At 34.6% G+C, this 17,342-nt stretch overlaps 2 protein-coding genes across 2 annotated transcripts in view; both read left to right on the forward strand.

Moving 5' to 3' along the window:
- LOC139360528 (zinc finger protein 728-like) overlaps positions 1-7,086 on the forward strand; it is a 50,393-nt gene extending 43,307 nt beyond the window's left edge. The window contains 2 exon segments of the mRNA XM_071088046.1: positions 1,974-4,015; positions 4,017-7,086. Of these exon segments, the coding sequence (XP_070944147.1) occupies positions 1,974-4,015; positions 4,017-4,364 (2,390 nt within the window). The 3' untranslated portion in view covers positions 4,365-7,086.
- The window catches only part of LOC105464255 (zinc finger protein 729-like), a 424,831-nt gene that overhangs the window by 255,285 nt on the left and 152,204 nt on the right, over positions 1-17,342 (forward strand).

The following is a 17,342-nucleotide window of genomic DNA, read 5'->3' on the forward strand; positions in this document are numbered from 1 at the left end:
TTCTCTCTGGCTGCCCTCAACATTTTTTTCATTTCAACCTTGGTGAATCTGGCAATTATGTGCCTTGGGGTTGCTGTTCTCAAGGAGTATCTTTGTGGTGTTCTCTGTATTTCCTGAATTTGAATGTTGGCCTGTCTTGCTAGGTTGGGGACATTCTCCTGGATGATATTTTGAAGAGTGTTTTCCAACTTGATTCCATTCTCCCTGTCACTTTCAGGTACCCTAATCAAACGTAGATTTGGTCTTTTCACATAGTCCCATATTTCTTGGAGGCTTTGTTCATTTCTTTTTATTCTTTTTTCTCTAATCTTGTCTTCTTGCTTTATTTCATTCAGTTGATCTTCAATCTCTGATCTCCTTTCTTCTGCTTTATCGATTCAGCTATTGATACTTGTGCATGCTTCACGAAGTTCTCATGCTGTGTTTTTCATCTCCATCAGGTCATTTATGTTCTTCTCTAAACTGGTTTCTCCTGTTAGCAATTCGTCTAATCATGTCATAAGACTGTTTGCAAATCACTTTTATCTTGCAGCTCCCAAAATTCTCTTTTTGTCTGTAACTATTGAAATTGTGATTATAAGGCCGGGCGCGGTGGCTCAAGCCTGTAATCCCAGCACTTTGGGAGGCCGAGACGGGCGGATCACAAGGTCAGGAGATCGAGACCATCCTGGCTAACACGGTGAAACCCCGTCTCTACTAAAAAATACAAAAAAAAAAAACTAGCCGGGCGAGGTGGCGGGCGCCTGTAGTCCCAGCTACTCGGGAGGCTGAGGCAGGAGAATGGCGTGAACCCGGGAGGCGGAGCTTGCAGTGAGCTGAAATCCGGCCACTGCACTCCAGCCTGGGTGACAGAGCGAGACTCCGTCTCAAAAAAAAAAAAAAAAAAAAAAAAAAAAATTGTGATTATAAATATGTTTTTGTTATAAATGTATTTGTGTGTATCATAATTTGCTTTTTGAGCTTTTTTATTTTTACATAGTTTTTCTTAATTTTAGAATCTTTCAATTATTTATTTTTGTATTTTTATCACCACAATTTAGATATTTTTGTTCTTATCCTCATTTTTCTAACTTTTTATAGTCTTTTGTGTTCCTGTTTCATGCATTGTTATTCCATTTTTAAAATTAGTATATAAATTTTTAGTGGTTTCTTTCTGAAATTTTAATAATATTTTTGGTGGGATTATGTTGCCCTATTTTGTATAGATTGTATGTAATCTTTGAGATTTGGACATTTAAAAAGGTTACCTGTCACAAAATTTATTAATGTAGCTTTGTCCTGGCATAGTCAGAAAGCAATGGTCTTGACTAGAGATTGTGTGGGTCTGTCAAACATGTTCTTCAGATTTGTGTTGTCTGAAATTTTGTGCTTACTTTTAGTTTAAAGAGATTATGTTTCTCCTGAAAAGTAATTACCTGGTACACCTGTTCTCTCTCTGCAGCACTGCAGTGCTCTGCTGCAGTGTATTTACCTTTGGTCTCAGCAGACTCAAAATGAAAGTATACCATCATTTATTTCAGCAATTTATGTCATGGGAGACAGAAACCAGTGTGTGGAAAGGCCAGTAGAAGACAGAAATTAAATTGTACATTCCAATATTTTACTTTCCTTTAAAAAAAAGCCAGAAGTTACAATTTACTTCTGAAGGGACTAGGTAATACTGAGGAGCAGAAAGAGTTGTAATGGGTAAATGTAACAAACTTTTCTTTTTTTCTATGTGGTTCTTTGCATTGGGATTAATTCAGACACTGCACACACTTAACTCATGTATAAATTATCCACATATGCATTTTGGTCTGTATGTTTTCATTACATTTATATGTCTGTGAAGAATTAGGGCCTGTGTCATATTGCAATGTAATCTTACTTATGTAGTTTGAATAATTTTATAGGTTAGATTTGGAAACTGTATTTATCTATTTATGTATTTAGTCTAATAAGTGGACTAATTTGTTATTTTTATTTCTTTTCAGTTATATGTTCTCATTTTGCTCAACACCTTTGTCCAGAGCAGGGCATAGAAGATTCTCTCCGAAAAGTGATATTGAGAAGATGTGAAAAATGTGGACCTGAGAATTTACAGTTAAAAATTGGTTGTACCAATGTGGATGAGTGTAAGGTGCACAAAAAAGGTTATAATAAGCTTAACCAGAGTTTGACAACTACACAGAGCAAAGTATTTCAATGTGGCAAATATGTAAACGTCTTTCATAAATGTTCAAATTCAAAAAGACATAAGATAAGGCATACTAGAAAGAAGCTTTTGAAATGTAAGGAATATGTCAGATCATTTTGCATGCATTCACACCTATGTCAACATAAAAGAATTTATACCAGAGAGAATTCCTACAAATGTGAAGAAGATGGCAAAGCCTTTAACTGGTCCTCAACCCTTACTTATTATAAGAGAATTCATACTGGAGAGAAACCTTACAAATGTGAAGAATGTGGCAAAGCCTTTAGTAGGGCCTCAACCCTTACCAGGCATAAGGTAATTCATGCTGGAGAGAAACCCTACAAATGTGAAGAATGTGGCAAAGCTTTCAACCAGTCCTCACACCTTGTGGAACATAAGAGAATTCATACTGGAGAGAAACCCTACAAATGTGAAGAATGTGGCAAAGCTTTCAACCGGTCCTCAAGTCTTACGGAACATAAGAGAATTCATACTGGAGAGAAACCCTACAAATGTGAAGAATGTGGCAAAGCTTTCCCGCGGTCCGCAAACCTTACAGTACATAAGAGAATTCATACTGGAGAGAAACCCTACAAATGTGAAGAATGTGGCAAAGCCTATGATAGCTTCTCAACCCTTACTAAACATAAGGTAATTCATACTGGAGAGAAACCCTACAAATGTGAAGAATGTGGAAAAGCCTTCAGCTGGCCCTCAAGCCTTATTGAACATAAGAGAAGTCATGCTGGAGAGAAACCCTACAAATGTGAAGAATGTGACAAAGCTTTCAACTGGTCCTCAAAACTTAGTGAACATAAGAGAATTCATACTGGAGAGAAACCCTACAAATGTGAAGAATGTGGCAAAGCTTTCTACCGGTCCTCAAACCTTACGGAACATAAGAGAATTCATACTAGAGAGAAACCCTACAAATGTGAAGAATGTGGCAAAGCCTATGGTAACTTCTCAACCCTTACTAAACATAAGGTAATTCATACTGGAGAGAAACCTTACAAATGTGAAGAATGTGGAAAAGCCTTCAGCTGTCCCTCAAGCCTTATTGAACATAAGAGAATTCATGCTGGAGAGAAACCGTACAAATTTGAAGAATGTTGCAAAGCCTTCATCTGGTCCTGAAGACTTAGTGAACATAAGAGAATTCATACTGGAGAGAAACCTGACAAATGTGAAGAATGTGGCACAGCCTATGTTAACTTCTCAGCCCTTACTAAACATAAGATAATTCATACTGGAGAGAAACCCTACAAATGGGAAGAATGTGGCAAAGCCTTTAGTAAGGCCTCAACCCTTACTGCACACAAGACAATTCATACTGGAGAGAAACCCTACAAATGTGAAGAATGTGGCAAAGCTTTCAACCGGTCCTCAACCCTTACGGAACATAAGAGAATTCATACTGGAGAGAAACCCTACAAATGTGAAGAATGTGGCAAAGCTTTCTACCAGTCCTCAAACCTTACAGAACATAAGAGAATTCATACTGGAGAGAAACCCTACAAATGTGAAGAATGTGGCAAAGCCTATGGTAACTTCTCAACCCTTACTAAACATAAGGTAATTCATACTGGAGAGAAACCCTACAAATGTGAAGAAAGTGGAAAAGCCTTCAGCTGGCCCTCAAGCCTTAGTGAACACAAGAGAATTCATGCTGGAGAGAAACCCTACAAATGTGAAGAATGTGGCAAAGCCTTTAGCTGGGTCTCAGTCTTCAATAAACATAAGAAAATTCATACTGGAAAGAAATTCTATAAATGTGAAGAATGTGGTAAAGAGTTCAACCAATCCTCACACCTTACTACTCATAAGAGAATTCATACGGGAGGAAAAACCCTACAAATGTGAAAAATGTGGCAAAGCTTTCAATTAGTTCTCAACCCTTACTGAACATAAGGCAATTTATACAGAAGGGAAACCCTACAAATGTGAAGAACGTGGCAGATTTTTTAACTCTTCCTCAATCCTTACTAAACATAAGGTAATTCATACTGGAGGGAATTCCTACAGTTGTGTGGAATGTGGCAAAGCCTTTAACCAGTCCTTAAGGCTTACCACATATAAGACAACTCATACTGGACAGAAACCATACACATGTGGGAAAGCCTCTAACAGATCCTCAATTCTTAACAGACACAGGCTAATTCATACTAGAGAGAAACTACAAACCTGAAAGATGTGACAATGCTTTTGGCAACACCTGAAACTTTTCTGAGTATAAAAGTAATCATACTGGTGAGAAATCCTAGAAATGTGAAGAATGTGACAAAGCCTTTAAATGGCTGTCACACTTGATTGTAGGTAAGATAACTCATATTGGAGAAAACTAGTGTGAACAATGTGGCAAAACATTTAACCAATGCTCATGCCTTTTTGCAAAGGAAAGCATTTATACTAGCCTGGGCAACAGAGGGAAACTCTGTCTGGAAAAAAAAACATTAATATCTTCTCACATCTTAGTCAATATCAGAGAGTTCATACTAAATAAAAGCGTTAAAAGTGCAATTGGTGTCAATAGATCTTTCAGAAAATATAAGCCCTTAAATTACAGAAGAATATTTATTTTGAGGAAACACATTACAAATATAAAGAGGATTGTAGTACCTTTACTTGTATCACAGGTTTTATTGTACACATTTTGTACTACAGGAAAACCCTGAGGTAGTTGTTCGAACTTTGCTCAACATCAGGGAATTTATATTGAAGAATAACCCTGCAAATTTCATGAATTTGGGAAAACATTTTTTAAAAAACTACAGATTATAAAACACAAAAGTTTATACTAAAATATATTTTTGCAGATACAGTAAATATTTTAAAAATTTAATCCAAAATTAAGTAAAGAGAATCCACAGTAGAAATACCTGTCTCTCAAACTTCAGACATTACACTTACTCAGATTGCTGAGTATAGGAAAAAATTCAAAACTAAAGTTGATAAAAAGAAAAATTATTTGTAAGTAGCTTTAAAAGAAGTAGATCTTTGAAGAGTTATAATTTCATTTAAAGTATACTTTTGTCCTGAAAATATAGATTTTTTTTTGCCAGACACAGTGGCTTACACCTGTAAGGCCAACACTTTGGGATGCTGAGGTGGGCAGATCACCTGAGTTGAAGACCAGCCTGGCCAACATGGTGAAATCCCATGTCTACTAAAAAGAAATACAAATATTAGCGAAGCATGGTAGTGCACACCTGTAGTCCCAGCTACTTGGGAGGCTGAGGCATGAGAATCACTTGAACCTGGGAGCCAGAAGTTGCAGTGAGCTGAGATGTTGCCACTGCATTGCAGCCTGGGTGACAGAGCGAGACTCTGTCTCAAAAGACAAAAAAAAAACCCCCAAAACAAAAACAGCTTATTTGGAAACTGAATACTGATGGAATTCAACTCTTTAATTACTTCATGCTATTTCTTCGTTTCTGTTGTTTTCACATGTAAAAGCCTGTGATCAATTCTTTCTGCATCAAAGATTTGGGAGACTTTTATTAGGTGGTCATTATTTATCACCTTTCTTATGGATGACTGAGGACATTAAAATGTAAGATGCATGATGAAAATCTAAGCAGAAAAGCTATTTGTGGTTAACTTATAGAATTGAGTGATGTATGAGGTAGGCGTTCAGAGTAATATTCTTTTTTTTTTTTTTTTTTGAGAGGGAATCTTGTTCTGTTGCCCAGGCTGGAGTGCAGTGGCATAATCTCGGCTCATTATAAGCTCCTCCTCCCAGGTTCAAGCTATGCTCCTGTCTCTGCCTCCCAAGTAGCTGAGATTACAGGTACCCATGACCACATCCAACTAATTTTTGTGTTTTAGTAAAGGAAGGTTTCACCATGTTGACCAGGCTGATCTTGAACTTTTGACCTCAAGTGATCTGCCTGCTTTGGCTTCCCAAAGGGCTGTGATTATAGGTGTTAGCCACTGCACCCAGCCCTAAGTAATATTCTAATACATTATTATGAGAGAAAATCGTTCTTATAGTTTTTTTTTTTTTTTTTTTTTTGAGACGGAGTCTCGCTCTGTGGCCCAGGCTGGAGTGCAGTGGCCGGATCTCAGCTCACTGCAAGCTCCGCCTCCCGGGTTTACGCCATTCTCCTGCCTCAGCCTCCCGAGTAGCTGAGACTACAGGCGCCCGCCACCTCGCCTGGCTATTTTTTTGTATTTTTTAGTAGAGACGGGGTTTCACCGTGTTAGCCAGGATGGTCTCGATCTCCTGACCTCGTGATCTGCCCGTCTCGGCCTCCCAAAGTGCTGGGATTACAGGCTTGAGCCACCGCACCCGACCATTACTTATAGTTAAAATTAAATCAAAATAATTAGTATGTCATTTTACTAATTGTACTTTTATGTGATAAAACTACAGTTTTAAAGTTTTAAATTGTGTGTTAATTTTTTAATTGAACATTGATGACATGTTAAACACTGTTATACATTCAGCAAAGTGTTATTATGCCACTAATTTTAACCTATTCCACCTTACTCAAGGGTGTATTTAAAAGATGGTAACAATACACTATTTGGTAACATAATAGACTAACATTTCTAGTATTCTTCTTTTTCAGTGGCTTTAAACTGCAAATAAGTGAAAGAATATGGTTCCTGTGGGTTAATTTTTTTTATAGTTAAATTTATTTTTCTTAGTTTTTGTGTGTACATAATATGTGTATATATTTATGTCATATATGGTATATTTTTGTACAGTCATACAATGTATAATAATCACATTGTGATAAGGTACCTATAACCTCTGGCCTTTATGTTTTGTATTACAAACAATTCAATTCTACAGTCTTAGTTACTCTAAATTGTACAGTTAAATTGTTATTGACTACATGGTTATTTTTATGGTATCATAAAAATTATATATAAACATAAATAAAATCAATATATTCCTGAGTCCTGAATAATTTTTGAAACTTTATTATGTATTTTTTGAACATGTGGCCTCTGCCTGAGAGCACATAATGGAGTTTTAGTTTTGACTTACATACAGTTAAATATACACATCTATTAGTCTAAAGATATAACTTAGGTTTAAGGAGCAAGGGTGTTTGAGTATAAGTTTGTAACTGTTTTCAGAAGAAAAGGGCAATATTGAAACAAAGCAAAGCATTTTAACAAGATGTCTAATTTACTAGAAAACAAAAATCCTCAAAAATGCTAAAAGCAAATGTATACTCTGCTTTGTATTCAGTTTATTACACTATCTTATAGCTTATGATTTAGAATCTTTCCATGCAAATTTTCTGTTTTTACTTGCATGATACTCATTCTAGACCCATAATCTTTTTTTTTTTTTTTTTCTGAGACCAAGTTTCCTTCTTGTTGCCCAGGCTCGAGTGCAATAGCATGGTCTTGGCTCACTGCAACCTCCGCCTCCTGGGCTCAAATGATTCTCCTGCCTCAGCCTCCCGAGTAACTTGGATTACAGGCATGTGCCACCACGCCTGGCTAATTTTTGCATTTTGCGTAGAGATGGGGTTTCACCATGTTGGCCAGGTTTGTCTCGAACTCCTGACCTCAGGTGATCCAGCCATCTCAGCCTCCCAAAGTGCTGGGATTACAGGTGTGAGCCACCATGCCCGGCCTAGACCCATAATCTTTTTGTTTCCTGTTTTTTTTTTTTTATAGTTTATGAAGTATTTATTATCTGAGCTCATTTGTAGTCATAAGAATAATTTTTATAAAATTTCGTCGTGCACACAAAATTATTTTTAGAAGTAATTCCACAATTTGTGTATTATTACATTTTATTTAGTTAAAACATTCCATTAGCTTCTAGAACCCTATATAAGCTTACTTTTCTTTAATTATTCCCTTAACTTTTTATAAGTGACATAAGTAAATTTTATTTATTGAGTCAATTTGTTTCAGTAAGTACTAGGGAAGCTTCATAAGTCATGTGGATGCTTTTATATATAAATGTAGCAAACAAACATGATGGTGTTCAGTGTATAACAGATGCTCCATAATTAGTCATAAATATTCGTGCTAAAGTTAGTTTGTAACTTCAAGTCAGAGATGGAAAATACCAATTGCAAAGAAATAACATTTATTCTTCATGTGAGAACATTTTTTCCAGGCTGCAAAGCTGAATCTTGCTGAATTTAAAGAGAAATGCTTCATTCATGTCCTAATTATCTAAGTTTTATCCTTTTATGTGCATTCAAACCATATATGCATCACAGACCTTCTTTTTCTGTGTTACGACTACAGTTTTCTCACTGTTGTTTTCCTGCCATGTGGTTTCACACGGTATGTTGTAGGTTTTAAGGAGGACATTGGTATTTTTTAATGTACTGAAAAACTGGTTTTGACTGGAAAGTTTGCTTATAAATATAACTTTAAGATTGGCTAATTAACATAAAAGACATACGTTGTCTATCGAAGAGGGGATTAAATCATCATGGTGTTTCTTTGTAAAAGAAAAATGTTAGGCTTTTATACAAAGTGTGGCAAATATGTAATCTGCTAGAACATACATATAAAAATTAAATTTTTAAGAGAATTAATAGTGAGCAATTTTAAATTTAGTTATTTAGGATGTACTTACAGAACAACTTACATTTCCATGCAAAATCCTCTATTTAAAGTGTGAATGTTAAAGACTGCAAAACAATAAAATAACTGCTATAAATTTGGAATAATACTTATTTTCTATATTGATACTACAATTTGGAGAAATTTATCACTCATTTTTTAAAGAAATGTTTTAGTGGTTGAAGTTTAGTCTACAGTTTATATTCTTAGTCACCTAACTGTAGTGATCTCCTAGATGTTTTTCTCTGAAAACGTTTGGAGATAATGGCAGCTTTTGGATTAAAACATTTCCTGTTAGTTTGCATGCAAACCAGTTTACTGTGATCACACAGTGGCCAATCATGTGAGCATAAGCAAGCCTGCCCTTTTCGTGTCTTTCATACTATTACCATAAGCACCAATAACTTCAGGTGCCCCAAGCTTAAAATAAAAGTCCTAAAGTCTTTGACTTCTCCCATGCACTGTGCTGGGTTCAGAACATACTGTTAAACATCAAAGTTCCTGTGGTTATGACTGACAAATGAGAAAACAGCAAAGAGACAGACAGTATTTGAAACACTGTTATTCTTAACTTGACAAATAAAATGTGTATTTCATTAAACAACATTTTGAAGTATATATATACATTGTCAAATGCTTAGAACTAGGTAATTAATACTTTATCTTATATTGTTAACATTTTTATGGTTAGACAACATGAAATTTTAAACATTTTTCAAAAATACAAATACATTATGAACTATAGTCATCATGCTGTACAATAAGTCTCTTGAAATTATTTCTTTTATCCAAGTATAATTATGTATTATTTGACAGCCATCTTTCAATCCCCCCATTTCTTCTAAATACCTTGGCATTTGGTGGTCACCAGTTTACTCTACATCGATGAGATTAACTTTTTTAGAATCCATGTGTAAGTGAAATCATGAGACATTAATCTTTCTGTGCTTCCCTTATTTCAACTAATATAATGTCCTCCAGGGTAATCCATGTGATTGAAAATAATAGAATTTTTGTTGTTTAAAGATGAATATTATTCCATTGTGTATATCTACCACATTGCCTTTATTTACTCATTAGATGTTGAACTGTTAATTTTATATATTTTGCACGTGAAGAGTGCTGCAAACAACCTAGAAGTGCAAATGTTTCTTCATTCTAATTTCATTTGTTTTGGATATACAGTGGTGCAATTGTTATATGGTAGTTTGATTTTTAAGTTTTTTAAGAAAACTATTTTGTTTTTCATAATGGCTGTCCTCACTTACATTCAAACAAATAGTGTGCAAGCATTTTCTTCTCTTCAGAATTCTACCAACACTTTTTCTTCTTAGATTCCTTCTAACAGAAGTGAGTTGGTATCTCATAGTTCTTTTTTTTGCTTGCCTTTCCCTGATAATAATTGACGTTGAGCATGTTTTTAATATATCTGTTGGCCGTGTGTATGTCTTTTTCTGAAAAATATTTAAGCCTTTTTCTCATTTTTAATAGTTATTTGCTTTTTGTTGTATAGTCATTTGATTTTGTTATATAGTTTTGATATTAATCCCTTATCACATTTATGATTTGCAAACATTTTCTTCCATTTTTTGGTTTCCTCATCCTGTTGATTGTATTATATTCCATGCAGCAGTTTTTAAATTTAAAATAATCTGATTCATCTATGTTTTCAATTTGCTCCTTGGGATTTGAAGTCAAATTTTAAAAGTCACTGCCCAACCAGTGTTACAGGGCTTTCAATCTATGTTGTTTATAGTAGTTTTGGAGTTTTAGATCTTATATTTAAGTATCTAATTTATTTTGTGTTTTTATTTTAAGTATCTAATTTATTTTGTGTTTTTATTTTATTTAAGTATCTAATTTATTTATATATGGTATTAGTTGAGGGTCTTATTATATTCTTGTATATGTGGATATAAAGTTTCTCAACACCATTTATTGAAGATGCTGCCTCTTCCCTAAGAAATTGCCACCATTATTTAAAAATCAGATGGCTGTAAATACGTCAATATATTTCTGGTTTCCTTTTTCTTCTCTACTCGCTTGTGTGTTTTAACTCAGGTACCACACTTTTTTTTTTTTTTTTTTTTACTATAGCTTTTTAGTATATCTCAAAGTCAGATACCTTCACTTTTTCTATTGCTTGATTACTTTGGCTATTCAGGGCCTTTTGTGGTACCCTATAAATTTTAGATGTATTTTTAAAAATTTGTTAATTATGTCACTGGTATTTCGGTAGAGGTTGCATTATAGCCGTACATCATTTTGTATAATACAGATGTTTAACAATATTAGTAACACCAATTTATGATTAATATTTTTCCAATTGAGTTTAATTTTTTAAATTTCATTTAATGATAGTTGTCAATGTATAGAAATTCTACTGACACTTGTATGTTGCTTTTGTATTCTGCAAGTTTAATACATTTATTAGTCCTACTAATTTTTAGTAATGTCTTAGGCTTTCATTTACTTAAAATTATGTATAGAAATAAAAATTACACCGGAATAATTTAACATTTTTTCTAATCTCAGTGTTTTGATTTTTATTTTCTAATTTTTCTTTCTTGGATAGTTAGTACTATGTTTAATAAGACTGAAGAAAGTGGGCATTTTTGTCTGCTCTTAGAGTGAAAGCTTACAAGATTTCCCTGTTTAGTATGTTATTAGCTGTGCTTTTTGTGTGTATGTGTGTGTTATATGTGGCAATTATTGGCTTGAAGTTCGTTTATCCTATACCTACTTTTTTCAGAAATTTATGAAGAAATGTCGAATTTTGTTAAACTCTTATTCGGCATTTATTTAAATGTTAGAGATGAGAAATCACATCTGATTATACATAGATTTAAAAATATCTTCAGAGACTTCTGTGAACATGCATGCAAAGTAGAAAATTTAGAGAAAATAGATAAACTCCTGGATACACAAAACTTCCCAATATTGACAGAAAATAACAGAAGCCTTTAACAGAGCAAATATGTAAAATGTGTAATGACATTGAATAAGTAATAATAAAACTACTAACCATAAAAAGCCCTGGATCATATGAAACCACAGTCATATTTGAGGTCATATTCTTATTTCTATTGACAAATTACCTTCATTTACAATATTCTTGTTTCAGAAATATTCTTTTTTCTGCTCTATATTTGCTAGCTTTTGGTAAAATCTTATCTGAACTCAATAGAAATAAAATAAATCCATTCTACCACAAGCATTTTATTATTGCTGCATATGCTTATTTTGCTTAAAATACGTTAGCTTTTGTTGAAAGATTTATAGTTTTGTTTCCGAGTGTTGTTTATTTCTAAGAAGTTGCTTTCATGATAGAAAACTGCTATTCTCAGCTCAAATCACCTTGACTAATAGCAAGTGAAAGTGATGTGTGGATGAGAAGAAAATGTGTCTTCTCTGCATCTCTTTTTTAATCAATTGGCTGAAGAAAGAGAATGCAGATAGAAGGTGAACGAAAATATAATCCCTGAAAGACCATGAAAAAGTCTTCTTAATCAGAAAAAAAAAAAGGAAATGGTGATTTGAGCAGAATATATATTATTTTGCAAAGCCTCTGAAATTTCAGTATACAACCTTCATTGCTTTAATAAATATGTTATTCTTTCAATTGTAATTCTTCAGGAAATAATTCAATTCCCTGGTGATTTAAAAAAGAGAAGAATAACTTATTTGTTAAGGTAAGAGATGTAGGAAAGACTCATAACTTTTGACCAACATCTCCTCCACCTCCAGCTTCAGGCAATCATCATTCTACTCTTTGCTTTTATGAGTTTGAGTTTTTTTTATTTTCCAATTTAAAACGTTTAGTTAAGAAGTAGACTTTAATGTCGAAAATACAAACTTGGGGAGGGCAGAAAGACCACACACAAGGCTGCCACTTCACACCTGGAGTGAGTTTGAATTTTTTAATACTCTACATAGAAATGAGATAATTTTTTATTATTTTGTGTGTGTGCTGGCTTATTTCACTTAACCTAATGTCTTCCAGGTTCATCAATGTTGTTGAAAATAAAAAGACTTTTTAAAAAAATTTTTCTTCTTTGAAATATATTTTTAAAATGACCAAATAAAGTCTAAGTGAATTAAGTATAGCTCCTAGCATAACTCACAGTTAATTTTAATTGACTGTCGTCTCTGTAGAAATATTTTTTATCAGCATTTTTTAACATACAACTAGAACTCAACTAACAGTCATTATGTGTCACAAAAATGAATCAGTTTAGAAGCTATGTTAATAATGAGACAATTGACTTCTGGTACCCAATTCAGAACAACTACAAAAGGAGTGGAGAACAGATTTCAACTGTGATGCACAATCTTATTCATTGGCTTGGTAGCTGAGTGCAGTGTTAAGGATTGTAAAGTCACTATTAAGTGGAAGTAGATCATCATAAAAGTCTTCATTCTCATCATCATCTCACTGAGTAAGGTTGCTTTCTTTTCTGCAATTGTGTTTAAAACTGTCCAAAGAGACTTTCCAAATGCTTGGTTTCTGTCTGGAAGTTTCAAATGAGGCTTTTGGGTGTGCATCTTTTTCTAGTTTTGCACAGCTACAGAGGCTTCAGGAAACTTACCATCGTGGTGGAAGGCAAAGGGGAAGCAAAGACTTTCTGGTTGTGGCTGGAGAAAGAGCTACAATATGCTAACTGGTCTCACTCGGGATGTTCCTCACTTTCAGGATAGGTGGGGTGACCCAGCAATCATATGGACACTATCCTTTGCAGTGTCCCTCAAACTTTGGTTGCATCAGAATATCTGCAAGGCTTGCTAAGGCACAGACTGCTGAGCCCACCTCCAAGACTTCTTTCTTTTTAAGAAATGAATAGCATTCCCTTGTGTAAATATATCACTTTTTAAAATTCATTCACCTGTTGATGGACACTTAGGTTGATTTCATACCTTAGCTATTGTGAGTAATCCACTTTTTTTCTTTTCTTATTTATTTATATATCTCTTTTTTTATTTCTAGAAACATTTTAATTTTATACTATATAAGTTTTTAAAAATTTTTTTGGATCAAGGCCATTACTTTGTTATTAACATAATTTGAGACAAAATAACAATAAAAATCAACATTGATTAGTGAAAACAATTTTCTAGCCCTTAGTAATCATTTTCTCTCCCAGCTGACATAAAAGTTGAATCTTTGTGTCATTTCTCACAGTTGTAACAAAGTATCTTCTGATTAAATTGGTCTGCATATAATTTTGTAAAATTTTACTTTTTTAATCTAAAAATTAAACTTCTCTATTACCAGAAAAGTTATTTTTAATAGGTATTATTTCACTCTATTATATTTACATATGTGTACATGTGCCATGTTGGTGTGCTGCACCCATTAACTCATCATTTACATTAGGTATGTCTCCTAATGCTATCCCTCCCCCCTCTCCCCACCCCACGACAGGCCCTGGTGTGTGATGTTCCCCTTCCTGTGTCCAAGTGTTCTCATTGTTCAATTCCCATCTATGAGTGAGAACATGCAGTGTTTGGTTTTCTGTTCTTGTGATAGTTTGCTGAGAATGATGGTTTCCAACTGCATCCATGTCTCTACAAAGGAATGAACTCATTCTTTTTTATGGCTACATAGTATTCCATAGTGTATATGTGCCACATTTTCTTAATCCAGTCTGTCATTGGTGGACATTTGTGTTGGTTCCAAGTCTTGCCATTGTGAATAGTGCTGCAATAAACATACGTGTGCACGTGTCTTTATAGCAGCATGATTTATAATCCTTTGTGTATATACCCAGTAATGGGATGGCTGGGTCAAATGGTATTTCTAGTTCTAGATCCTTGAGGAATCACCACACTGTCTTCCCCAATGGTTGAACTAGTTTACAGTCCCACCGACAGTGTAAAAGTGTTCCTATTTCTCCACATCCTCTCCAGCACCTATTGTTTCCTGACTTTTTAATGATTGTCATTCTAACTGGTGTGAGATGGTATCTCTTTGTGATTTTGATTTCCTTTTCTCTGATGGCTAGGGATGATGAGCATTTTTTCATGTGTCTGTTGGCTGCATAAATGTCTTCTTTTGAGAAGTGTCTGCTCATATCCTTTGCCCACTTTTTTATGGGGTTGTTTGTTTTTTTCTTGTAAATTTGTTTGAATTCTTTGTAGGTTCTGGATATTATCCCTTTGTCAGATGAGTAGATTGCAAAATTTTTCTCCTATTCTGTAGGTTGCCTGTTCACTCTGATGGTAGTTTTTTTTTTTTTTTTTTTGCTGTGCAGAAGCTCTTTAATTACATCCCATTTGTCAATTGTGGCTTTTGTTGCCATTGCTTTTGGTGTTTTAGACATGAAGTCCTTGCCCATGCCTATGTCCTGAATGGTATTACCTAGGTTTTCTTCTAGGCTTTTTATGGTTTTAGGTCTAACATTTAAGTCTCCAGTCCATCTTGAATTAATTTTTGTATAAGGCATAAGGAAGGGATCCAGTATCAGCTTTCTACTTATGGCTAGCCAGTTTTCCCAGCACCATTTATTAAATAGGGAATCCTTTCCCCATTTCTTGTTTCTGTCAGGTTTGTCAAAGATCACATGGTTGTAGATGTGTGGTATTATTTCTGAGGGTTCTGTTCTGTTCCACTGTTCTATGTCTCTGTTTTGGTACCAGCACCATGCTGTTTTGGTTACTGTAGCCTTGTAGTATAGTTTGAAGTCAGGTATTGTGATGCTTCCAGCTTTGTTCTTTTGGCTTAGGATTGTCTTGGCAATACGGGCTCTTTTTTGGTTCCATATGAACTTTAAAGTAGTTTTTTCCAATTCTGTGAAGAAAATCATTTGTAGCTTAATGGGGATGGCATTGAATCTATAAATTACCTTGGGCAGTATGGCCATTTTCATGATATTGATACATGAGCATGGAATATTCTTCCATTTGTTTGTGTCTTCTTTTATTTCATTGAGCAGTGGTTTGTAGTTCTCCTTGAAGAGGTCCTTCACATCCCTTGTAAATTGGATTCCTAGGTATTTTATTCTATTTGAAGCAATTGTGAATGGGAGTTCAGTCATGACTTGGCTCTGTTTCTCTGATACTAGTCTGTAAGAAAGCTTGCAATTTTTGCACATTGATTTTGTATCCTGATACTCTGCTGAAGTTGCTTATCAGCTTAAGGAGATTTTGGGCTGAGACGATGGGGTTTTCTAAATATACAATCATGTCATCTGCAAACAGGGACAATTTGACTTCCTCTTTTCCTAAGTGAATACTCCTTTTTTTTTTCTCCTGGCTGATTGCCCTGGCCAGAACTTCCAACACTATGTTAGGAGTGCTGAGAAGGCATCCCTGTCTTGTACCAGTTTTCAAAGGGAATGCTTCCAGTTTTTGCCCTTTGAGTATGATATTGGCTGTAGGTTTGTCATAAATAGCTCTTATTATTTTGAAATACGTTACATCAACGTCAAATTTATTGAGAGTTTGTAGCATGAAGGGCTGTTGAATTTTGTCAAAGGCCTTTTCTGCATCTATTGAGATAATCATGTGGTTTTTGTCTTTGGTTCTGTTTATATGCTGGATTACGTTTACTGATTTGCATATATTGAATAAGCCTTACATTTCAGGGATGGGTGAAGCCCACTTGATCATGGTGGATAAGACTTTTGATGTGCTGCTGGGTTCGGTTTGCCAGTATTTTATTGAGGATTTTTGTATCGATGTTCATCAGGGATATTGGTCTAAAATTCTCTTTTTTTGTTGTGCCTCTGCCAGGCTTTGGTATCAGGATGATTTTGGCCTCATAAAATGAGTTAGGGAGGATTCCTTCTTTTTCTATTGATTGGAATAGTTTCAGAAGGAATGGTACCATTTTGTGCCTCTGGAAGAATTTGGCTGTGAATCCATCTGGTCCTGGACTTTTTTTGATTGGTAGGCTATTAATTACTGCCTCAATTTCAGAGTCTGTTACTGGTCTTTTCAGGGATTCAACTTCTTCCTGGTTTAGTCTTGGGAGAGTGTATGTGTCCAGGAATTTATCCATTTCTTCAAGGTTTTCTAGTTTGTTTGCTTAGGCGTGTTTATAGTATTGTCTGATGGTAGTTTGTATTTCCATGGGATTGGTGGTGATATCCCCTTTATCATTTTTTATTGCATCTATTTGATTCTTCTCTCTTTTCTTTCTTATTAGTCTTGCTAGTGGTCTATCAATTTTGTTGATCTTTTCAAAAAACCAGCTCCTGGATTCATTGATTTTTTTTGAAGGATTTTTATGTCTCTATCTCCTTCAGTTCTGCTCTGATCTTAGTTATTTCTTGCCTTCTGCTAGCTTTGGAATGTGTTTGCTCTTGCTTCTCTAGTTCTTTTAATTGTGATGTTAGTGTGTCAATTTTAGATCTTTCCAGCTTTCTCTTATGGGAATTTGTGCTATAAATTTCCCTCTACACACTGCTTTAAATGTGTCCCAGAGATTCTGGTATGTTGTATCTTTGTTCTCATTGGTTTCAAAGAACATCTTTATTTCTGTCTTCATTTCGTTATGTACCCAGTAGTCATTCAGGAGCAGGTTGTTCAGTTTCCATGTAGTTGAGTGGTTTTTATTGAATTTCTTAATCCTGAGTTCTAGTTTGATTGCACTGTGGTCTGAGAGACAGTTTGT

This window comes from Macaca nemestrina, chromosome 20 (genome assembly GCF_043159975.1).
Source record: "Macaca nemestrina isolate mMacNem1 chromosome 20, mMacNem.hap1, whole genome shotgun sequence".
Classification (NCBI taxonomy): Eukaryota; Metazoa; Chordata; class Mammalia; order Primates; family Cercopithecidae; genus Macaca; species Macaca nemestrina.